This window comes from Eleutherodactylus coqui, unplaced genomic scaffold, assembly GCF_035609145.1.
Source record: "Eleutherodactylus coqui strain aEleCoq1 unplaced genomic scaffold, aEleCoq1.hap1 HAP1_SCAFFOLD_33, whole genome shotgun sequence".
Classification (NCBI taxonomy): Eukaryota; Metazoa; Chordata; class Amphibia; order Anura; family Eleutherodactylidae; genus Eleutherodactylus; species Eleutherodactylus coqui.
Genome location: NW_027102239.1, coordinates 111,161 through 121,998, shown reverse-complemented (window position 1 = coordinate 121,998; position 10,838 = coordinate 111,161). Strand labels below are relative to the sequence as shown.

General features: G+C 40.9%; 1 protein-coding gene across 1 annotated transcript; it reads right to left on the bottom strand.

The window, feature by feature from the left end:
* Nucleotides 1–7,450: 7,450 nt before the first annotated feature.
* Nucleotides 7,451–10,802, bottom strand: LOC136600978 (uncharacterized abhydrolase domain-containing protein DDB_G0269086-like). The gene is made up of 5 exons (XM_066588821.1): nucleotides 10,754–10,802; nucleotides 9,299–9,357; nucleotides 9,170–9,189; nucleotides 8,361–8,384; nucleotides 7,451–8,141 (listed from the first exon to the last, which is right to left on the bottom strand). Exons 1-5 carry the CDS (start codon nucleotides 10,788–10,790, stop codon nucleotides 7,499–7,501), a joined length of 783 nt encoding a protein of 260 aa, XP_066444918.1. The 5' UTR covers nucleotides 10,791–10,802; the 3' UTR covers nucleotides 7,451–7,498.
* Nucleotides 10,803–10,838: the final 36 nt, after the last annotated feature.

The following is a 10,838-nucleotide window of genomic DNA, read 5'->3' as shown; positions in this document are numbered from 1 at the left end:
ATAGAACCCATTGATCTCAACAGGTTTGTTCACATCTGTGTATTTTGTATCTGGATATCAGTCGCGCAAAAAAATATATAGCATGTTTTATTTTTCTGTACATTTGCACAGGGAAAGAGAACATTTTGAAATCATGAAACAAATTGGCCTGTTCAAAGGCTGACAGCATCCTTGCTTGTTTTTTTTTTTTGCGTGCACAAATGTACACAATTTGTGCATGCATAAAGCCCAGTAACAACACAGTTGTGTGGGCAAATTAACAATGTGCATTCCACAAAAACGCAGTGCAAATGAGTATGCAAATATGCATACACTCATGTGAATTCTGCCTTTGATATAAACCTATCAATATGATTAGCATTAATATTATTATCAGTTATTTGTTACCAACCTTTACAAGGTCTGTAATCGGAATGTCAGCATGCAACGTATACCATGTATACCTTCCACATATTTAGGTGATCACAGATGGATACTTATGCTTCATTGTGTGACAAATCAATGTTTCCATCCACATCTATACACTTTGAGGGCTCAGTCACACGGGCGCCGAAGACTGGTGCAATGCAGGTGTGGATGACTCTCCGCACCGGCCGGAAGAAAGAACACATGGCCAGCAATGGAGCCAGTCATGCAGAGCCTCCTCCGCACATGCTGTGGTCGTCCTATCGTGCAGAAACACGGGCGGATCAGCACCCGTGTGACTGAGCCCTAATGTTTTTAATTTAAATATTAGCACAAAAAACATCAGAAAATCAACATTTTTGAAATCCATATTACACCACATGATGGAATAATATGCAGACTGGGGTCCCTTAAAGGAGTTTTTCCACTACTTAAAATTGCTTCACAGCCACTATGTACTTCCTGGTTGCACGTGACCAGTACCTGTGACTGCTGCAGCAAATCACTGGCCACAACAGTGACCTTCTATAACCAGTGAATGGCTAAAATAGTGACAGATCCTGGTCAGCAGCAACCTTGAAGTACAGAGTGGCCGTGAAGCAATTTTAGGGAGGGGAGAAAACACTTTAATGGTCAATGAGGGAGCAAGATAAAAGTCAAGATTGTCAAATTATATAAAAAGCTGAAATGGTATTGCCATCACTTGCTCTAATTTATTCCTTTACTGCTCCAGGCAGTAATGAGTTTAAAGGGGTTGTCTTGCGGCAGCAAGTGGGTCTATACACTTCTGTATGGCCATATTAATGCACTTTGTAATATACATCGTGCATTAAATATGAGCCATACAGAAGTTATTCACTTACCTGCTCCGTTGCTAGCGTCCCCGTTGCCATGGTTCCGTCTAACTTCGGTGTCTTCTTGCTTTTTTAGACGCGCTTGCGCAGATGGATCTTCTCCCTTCGGCTGGTCTTGGAAGCATCGGCGTTTTGGCTCCGCCCCCTTTTCGCGTCATCGCGTAGCTCCGCCCCCGTCATGTGCCGATTCCAGCCAATCAGGAGGCTGGAACCGGCACACGTCATGGGGCGGAGCTACGCGATGATGCGTACAAGGGGGCGGAGCCAAAACGCCGATGCTTCCAAGACCAGCCGAAGGGAGAAGATGCATCTGCGCAAGCGCGTCTAAAAAAGCAAGAAGACACCGAAGTTAGACGGAACCATGGCAACGGGGACGCTAGCAACGGAGCAGGTAAGTGAATAACTTCTGTATGGCTCATATTTAATGCACAATGTATATTACAAAGTGCATTAATATGGCCATACAGAAGTGTATAGACCCACTTGCTGCCGCAAGACAACCCCTTTAAGGCTACATTCAGATGGCCATGTGCGATTTGTTCCTGAGATTCTTGGGCACAACTTGCATTGACCAGCACACGGACATGTGTCCATGTACTGTTCAATGTGTGGGACTGTAAGAGAGGTGAGCAGTATTCTGTAGTGCGCTACAGAGCTAAGTCCCATTCTATGCCACTGTTGGCCACTCTGAGGCATTCTGGATTCAGCTCTAAAGATTTAAGTTACAGACTACACTTTTAAAGTAGGTCACAAGTGGGAGCTTCAATATCACTAATAGATACATTGGGAAGTTTCCAGAAAAGTTCTGTTTGACTGTGTAACCCCATGTGACTCAGTGGAGCATGGGCCCGCAACGATCTAGGGACTGTGACATAGCAGAAGTTCAGCATGAGAGGAGCCTGATGCAGTTTGTGACTGTGGGATGCAGCACTGCTGTCGTACAGGGACAATTACCACTGAAGTAGCAGAAGCCAATCACCATTGCAGCAAGAGCTGCCAAATTTCATGTTTGTGCGGTAAAGATGTGTGTTATTAATTACATTACATAGGGTTTCACTTACTTTTGCACTTAAAATTGAATAATCAATTTAGGACCCCTTTACATTTTCTATTTACGACCTAAAGAATGGTTGTGCCAAATTAAAAGTTTGTACAACACTGGGAAGTTAGAGAATTAGATTATGTACATTACAAATGTTATTTAATTTTGCACTTAAGGATTGAATAATTAAGTTTGACCTCTTTACTTTTCCTTTTTATCTAAAGAATACTTTTGCCAAATATCACGTTTGTACGACACCGGGAAGTTAGAGAATTAGTGGCAAGTCAGTCAGTGAGTGGGTGAGTCAGTTAGTGATGGCTTTCATCTTTATATATACAGAGTTCAGTGGTTCGTGCGCTAGTCTAAATAAACTTTGCACCCAGCTACAAGTAACAAATGTACTAGAAGGTACAAACCTCTTAATACGTTTCTCTCATTTGCCAGCATCTTCCTGTTCCAGATGAGAGAATAATAGGGTAGGTTTCTAGAATAATATACACCTACCCCCTATGCTAGTCCTCACCGACTGTTTAAAAAAGTGTCTGGACCAGGCGTTAATTTCGGAGAAGTTACAATTTCAGAGCATGCGTCAAAATTGCAACTTTTGTAAGCCAGAAAACTGGTACACAGAGCCTAATAGATACAGTATGCCCCAGTATTCACAGCCAGTCTGAGACAAATCAATGGGTGACAAAAAGGAATTATTGAGCACATTTTTTCAGCCATCTTCTCTTTCCTTTGCCACCTGCAGACGGCCGGGTCAGATCCGGCTGCGAGAATTCTTGCAGCGGGACCCGACCCGAGCCCCTGCAGAGAGCAGAGTAGCACTTACCCGCTCCTGCAGCTCTGGCTCTTTCATGTGCCTGCTGCCGGGGAGCTGGCGCATGCGCAGAGCGGAGCCAGCGGCTGGGAAGTGACGTTTCTGCGTGAGCCCCGCACAGAAATAGAGCATGCCGCGAATCTCTCGCGGCCGTTTGCTAACGCAATCCTATGGCAGCTTCCAGGGGCGGAAATTCAGCGGGAAATCCCGCCGCAGAATTTCCGCCCGTCTGCAGGCGGCCTTAGATATATACCTATCAATGTGATTATCATTATTGATTATCAGTTATTTGTTGCCAACCATTACAAGGTCTGTAACTGAAATGTCAGCATGCAAGATATACCATGTATATCTTCCAAATTTTTAGGAAGATCAAAGAGGGATACTTATGGTTCATTGTGTAACAGATCCATCCATATCTATAGACTCCAATGTTGTTTAATTTAAATATTAGCACAAATATCATGGTAATATAGAAATTTTTGAAATCCAAATTACACCTCATGATGGAATGATATACAAAGTGGAAAATTCATGGTGAATTATGGTAAACTTATAACTGAAAATCGATTTCCAAGGTCAAAATGAAGGACATTTAAAGGGGTTTTTCCATTACTTAAAATTGCTTCAAAGCCACTTTGTACTGTTGGTTGCTTCTGACCAGGACCTATGACTGCTGCAGCTAGTCCATGGTCACAACAGCGACCTTCTATAGACAGTGATTGGCTGCAATGGTCACAAGTCCTGGTCAGCAGCAACCAGGAAGGACAAAGTGACTGTGAAGCATCTTTAGGTAGTGGGAAAACCTCTTTAAAGGTTAATGAGGGAGCAAGATGAAAGTCAAAATAATCAACTTACATTAAAAACAAAATAGGTATTGCCATCATTTGCTCAAATTTCCTCCATGTGCATTAATGAGTTTAAGGCACATTCATATTGCTATGTACGAGCTGTTCCTGATATTCTTGGGCACAACTTGCATTGACCAGCACACAGACACCTGTCTATGTGCTGTTCAATGTGTGGGACTATAAGAGAGATGAGCAGTGCTCTGTACTGAGTTTCGAAGCTAAGCTACATTCTCTGCCACTGTAAGCCACCTTGAGACATTCTGGATAGAGCTCTAAAGATTTAAGTTAGAGACAGTATTTTTAAAGTAGAGCTTCAATATCACTAATAAATACATTGAGAAGCTTCCAAAAAAGTACTCTGATCGGCTTTGCAGCCCCATATGACTCAAAAGAATAAGGGCCTGCAACTATCTTGGGGCTGTGAAACAGCACAAGTTCAGTGTGAGAGGAGTCTGACGTAGCTTGTGACTGTGGGATGCAGCACTGGTTTCATACAGGGACAATGACCAGTGAAGTGGTGAAGGTCAATCAAGAGCAAGAGTATGGTGTAGGCCACAAAGTAGGTCACATGCTGGGGAGCGGCCTGGGGCAAAGCAGAGATTGAGCAGCTGGAGTTAAGGGAAAGGATTGCTGTGCTTCCTACCACAGAAGGTGAACTGCAGCAGAGAGAGCAAGCATGAGCCATATATATAGCCTGTTCTCTTGGCATCAGTGCTAACATCCTGGGTGTCATGATGCAAGGTGTTCCAAACAGTGATGCTGCAGCCTCTGATTGGTTGCAGCAGTCATGTGACTTCCGCTGTCAACATAGACCAACATAAGCCCCGGGACTCATTGCAGTATTACCCAGGGAGAAAAGAGAGATGAGTATGGTTGATTTTGTTATTTTAGAATATGGCCACTTGTTTGAATATTTTTTTCAGTTAGACAACTCCTTTAACTTTAACAAATTCCCCAAGTTTATGTAGAATAACAAGCCCTACTATGGAGGAGAAAATCTAAATTAATAGGTCATCCATGAAGAATCATAATAATTGAATTTCCGTCGAGTCTACTTTAACTGTACCGATAGTGGCATTTTGTGGCATTTTGTGAATGTGTGTTTGCTAAAAACTCCAAAACTAATATGTAAAAGTAAAATGAGAAGAGGGTACCCCTGTCTGCACCCATGAAGCCTGAACTGTGTAGCAGATTTCCGACCGATTCTTTTGCAGGGTCACCTCCAGAAACCTCCAATGGACTTGTCCAAGGACTTCTCAACATCTGTAATTAAAGGGGTTTTCACCCTGGTTTCTTGGCCAGGTACTAAGTCCACATGTTCCCTATGAAGGAAAATCAGAATGTAGGGATGCGGAATAAAGATCAAAATCTTGAAATACAATTTATTCACATTAAGGAGCACTCCAGTGAATTTTTAAATTCATTCATTATGTAGTTATATCCCCTATAGAGGTCAGCCAGTGTTATCCTGGTTAGTCATTTCTTTCTTTCTGAAACTCCTGCCCTCTTTTTCCTCAGACGGTCATGTGAGCTCAGTTCTGACAAGCTCAGATCTGCGTCGGAAATATGGATTCATTTTCTAGTCAAATTTACAGCCTGTGTGATGCTATTGCATGGATCTACCACATCAACTGTGTTGAGGTAGACACAGGCACTCCTGTCACAGTTACTGATGGTGATCACACAGCTTCAGTCACACAGTTATAATAGAGGAGATCCCAGCTTAACCTCCTGACACTTATGGACTGTAGCTCATTTAGGTGAAAATAGAAGGTAATGATAATTAAACTGTTCCCTCTACAGGTAGAATGATATAACCTCATCTAATGCTGGGCTGATTGCATCATGGGATAGATAGGAAACTTAAAGTAAAGTAAAAAATCTAACTCTCAAGATTGTGGCTGATAGAAGGCTGCACTGCATGGAAGTACCTGGAATACATAGAGGAGACCTCCAGAGTATGACAGTCAATGGGGTGAGGAGGGCAGGTTTGGAAAAATCTGTACCTTGCTTTTGAATAATGGTTATATAAGCTTCAAGTAACTGGAAAAAGGAAAAACCACAGGAGGCTATGTTAAATGCCCTAAAGAGAAGAGACGTAAGTAAGTTTCTACATTTCTTTAAGAATCTTGTAATAAATCCTTCAGGGCCTCAGCTTTTCCCATTCCTTAGTATTTGATGACAGTAGAAACTGCAGTTTCTTAAACATTCTGGTCAAGGTCTTATGCAAGGTCTCAAGAAAGAACTGGGAAGATGGCTTCATAGCATTTTGGGCTAAAGATTTGGAGTGTTCACCTTCTTGAGTGATATTATACAACTTGAGATGCAGTACTGTGCACAAGTTTAGGCAAGTATGAAAAAATGCTGCAAAGTAAGATTTTTTTTCAAAAATTGAAGGAGACGCATTGATCTAATTTTTTTTATGCTGTGGGACAACTCAAACATACAGCCAATATCCTTAAGAACTATCTGCAGTGTAAAGACAAATTCCTGGAAGTCATGATATGTCCCCACAGAGCCTTGAACTCAACATCATTCTGTCTGGCATTATATGAAGAAACAGAAGGATTTGAGCAAGCCTACATCCACAGGAGATCAGTGGTTAGTTCTCCAAGATAGTTGGAACAAACTCCCTGCCTTCAAAAACCTTTGTGAAAGTGTATCTAGAAGAATTGATGCTATTTTGTAGCCAAAGGACGGTGACACCAAATATTAATGTGATTTACATTTCTCTTTTGTTCATTAACTTTGTATTTTGCTAATTGACAAGAAAGCTATTAACACTTTTATTTTATAAAGCATTCTTAATTTGAAGCATTTTTTCCACACCTGCCTGAAATGTTTGCACAGTACTGTAATTAGAGGGAAAATCCATAAAACTCAAAATCCTCCAAAATGTCAGAGGCTGAATGCTCTAAACCACATGCATGGCTTGATAGGCAATTTGCAATGGCAGCCTTGGGGGCAACGGAGGGCCATTTAAATGCTACTGTCATAATTAATAGCAAGATTTAAAGGGTTAATAGCTGCAATCAGCGTGGTGCTGATTGGAGCAGCTGTAGGCAAGTGTCTGCTGTAGGAAACAGCCTCACCCGCATTGTATAGAGCGAGAACGACCCACAATCCCCCTCCTTACAAACCCCGAACTTCCACAATGAAAACTTTCATCCTGGAGCGTTTAGGGGTTAAGGTCTAAATTAGATATCTGGTTCTCCAGTTTGCTAGGCCATTTTTAACTTCTATCCACAAGAAATAAATTCCTCATCACTCACAGCACAGAACACTCATTTATTACGTATACATTATTAATTTAAATTCACACACTATGGCGCATATCCTATGAAGTTTTTAGCACACATATTCTGGCTGAACATTTTCTAAACGCATACAGTATATTAATTTCTTGCTAAATTACAAGAACTCTTCAATTTCTATTCAGTTACTTTTATAAATAAATGACAAGAGGAAAACTTCAGTTGCTGTAATCATGATAGAATTTTATTAATATACTTTGGAAATAGATTTTTCAGAAGATAAAGAGACAGCAGGTATCATCAGACACAAATAGATATTGGACTGTTGGATTGTTAATCACAGATCTATTGTTTTCCTTGACTAAAGTTGTGGGAAGAGGAGGAGGAGGAGGAAGAAGAAGAATTCTGTCCCTGCCCTTGTCCTTGATTCTGACTCTGTCCTCCTTGCTGGCTTCCAAAACTTTGCCCACTACCTTGGCTCTGTTGTCCCCTAGTCTGGCTTTGGCCACTGCTGCTACCTTGGCTCTGTTGTCCCTCAGTCTGGGTTTGACCACTGCTTCTGCCTTGGCTCTGCTGTCCCCCAGACTGGCTTTGCTGGCCACTGCTGCTACCTTGACCTTGCTGGCTACTGCTTTGACCATAACTCTGCTGGCTTCCACTGCTTTGCTGGCCACTGCTCTGACTCTGTCCTTGTTGGTATCCACCACCCTGTTGGCCACTGCTCTGACCCTGGCCTTGTTGCTGTCCACTGCCCTGCTGGGTGGTGCTCTGATTCTGTCCTTGTTGTCCGCTGGATTGCTGGCTGCTGCTGCTGCTTTGTCCCTGTTGATATCCACTGCCTTGTCCACTTCCCTGGCTTTGTTGACCACTGGTCTGGCTTTGGCTGCTTCCTTGGCTTCCTCCAGTTGATGTGTTCTATGGAAAGAAATAAACCATAATCTAGAGAACAGATGTTGTAAGCTCAAAGCCAAGTCTTCATCCAGAAGGCATTGCCTCTCTGTCAGGTACACAAATAATAATAAAGTATTGATACACCAAACAACTTAACATTTCTTAGTTAAATTAATAATACTTAGCTTCAGTTCATTATAATATTTTGCAACATGCAACACCAGTGTAACACGTTTTACTTACTGAGTTCTGTTGGCTGCCAGTTGGCTGTAAAGATAATGATATTAAGATTAAATTAAACACTATACATGGATATATTATGTAATAACTGTCATGACTAGACTTGCAACATCATAACTATACATAAGATCTGTATATTTAATGTATCTGTGCATCTGTATGTTCAGCATATGTTGAAAGTTCAGGATTAGAAAAAGGCTCTGGCCATATATTTAGATAGCTGTAGGCTATTCCTCCAGATCTCATATTCACACTCTGCACATATGTTCTTAATGGGGAAAAAGTTAACAAGCTACTACTAGACACCATTGGCCTCATCTTACTTCCCATGAGAACAAAGGATCAATCCTGTTTAAATCTGTAGACAATCTGATCCTTTTTCCTATATATATGCTGTTGGGGTGGCATTGGGACATCGCCATGCAGATTAGATGGACAACCAGAACTGCCAAAATTTTTGGTCTTGGCCAACAGTCTTCTAATGTCTATTGGTATCTTAAGGGGCTGCTGGTGGGGTGTGTACCTCAGGTACGAGTTACCAGAGAAGTGGTACTAAGGAACTGCACTGCTATGGCCAAGGTTACACATAAAGGTCTAGGGTAATGAATTTTTGGTAAAATAAAGTAAACCCTAGCTAAGATGCTACTGAAGGGTTTTTATTTAGTTCCAATGTTTCCACACAATGTTGCACACACGGTACATATGTAATTCCTTATCTGAATCATTTCAAGCACTTTGGTTTCTAGACAGCCAACTCATTAATGCATTAAATAAACCAGGCTTCTTTCCTAGTAATCAAATTTTAGTCTTACCTTCTTGGCGGGGTTTGGTGCTGAAAATGAATTAAAAAGAGGGTAAATATACTGATTGAAGTGACTATTTGCAGAAAATAATTAATCTGCTTTTCTTTAAAGTCAAATTATGAATCCGGGAACCTTTACCTCCGTCCATTTCTGTGGTTGGGGTTTATAGGCTCCTAAAAAGGATCTGTAGGGTAAAACTGTTGAGGAATGAATAAATGTTTAATAATTAGTACACATTTCATAAATATTAATATGATTCTCATTGTGTTTTGTGTAGTTATGTGGACATATAGTCTAGAGTAGATTTGAGATGTGAACATTTTTCCCCTATTTTCTACATGACTTCATTAATTTACCTGATTTAAAGGCGTTTAATAAATGTCTTTAATAGGATAACTGTCTGGTCACTGGGGCTCTGGCCATTGGTCCTGAGAACGGTGCATCGGAATGCCCCATGTGAATGGAGTGATGATGTACATGCTCGACTTCTACTCCATCCACTTCTATCCAACAGGCAGACATTGCTGCATTTGGCAATCTCTTCTAATCCCATAGAAGTGATGTTCTACTTTCTGTGCATTGGTGTTGCCTTGAAATGTATAGCCACTTATAATTATGGCTTGCTGGCTCATATAAAGTGGGTGTTTTGGCTGCTCCTTCTATTATTATATAATAAATGGTTAGCCAGTTACTTCTTCATCTGTCACATTGTCTGAGTCAGACTTTTGGTTGAACAGTCAATGTGATAAGTACTTGCAAGCTACTTGATTTTCATCGAATATCCTACCAATACAATTGTGTAATCTTACAAAACACTTGCAACATGAGGCCCTCTATAATGCAGGTTCAGTTTACAGAGACTAATTAAGCAACAACTTCTTATTCTATGTCTGTACAGTTTCTATCAGCTTGTATGGTAAGCCCCCAAGCTTATTGTTGAATTACTCATATTTGCGAGATAACTAATTTCAATGATTGGGTATTACTGTCTGCAATCTTGTTTCAGTAACTTCCATAGAGTTTGTGTGGGGTGGAGTTTGTATGCTAAACCGCCAAACTGTTCTTCACCATGTTTGTGCCTGTGTGAAGGAACAGGGCATTCGGGACCATAATAGTAGTCATCACTGGGGTATTATCCATTTATCCTGTCCCATAAATATCTTAATATTTGCTTCAATAAGAGCTGCTAAAGTTAGCAACTTATCCCTGAAACACAATAGTCACCGAAATCATCATGCAATACAACATAGCAGTATAAATTAAAAGGTGTGGCCAGATAATCAAAGTTATGTTTAAAGGGCCTTTTGTTGATAATATATTTCAAAATGTTAGAAATTTGATGGAATAATATGTCGATTGAATCCATATAGATAAATGACGATGAACAATGCAAGTGCCCTGTAATGTACAGTTACATACTAAGGTTAAACAGATACTAGCCCATCAATTGTATTATCTTCTACATTATCTCACCACGTTGATCCAGATGAATTCAAAGCAGAGAAACCTCACGAGCAATGCTTGCAAAAAGCTGTCACCAAGCTGAATATTCTATAAAGGCAGAGTTATCCACTACTACATGAAGTCACTTACCTTGGGCAAGTAGCAGTAGACTCTGATGCTTGACCATCCATCTTGCTGTATTTATACTGGAAGAACAGGTGGATCTAAATGCTAT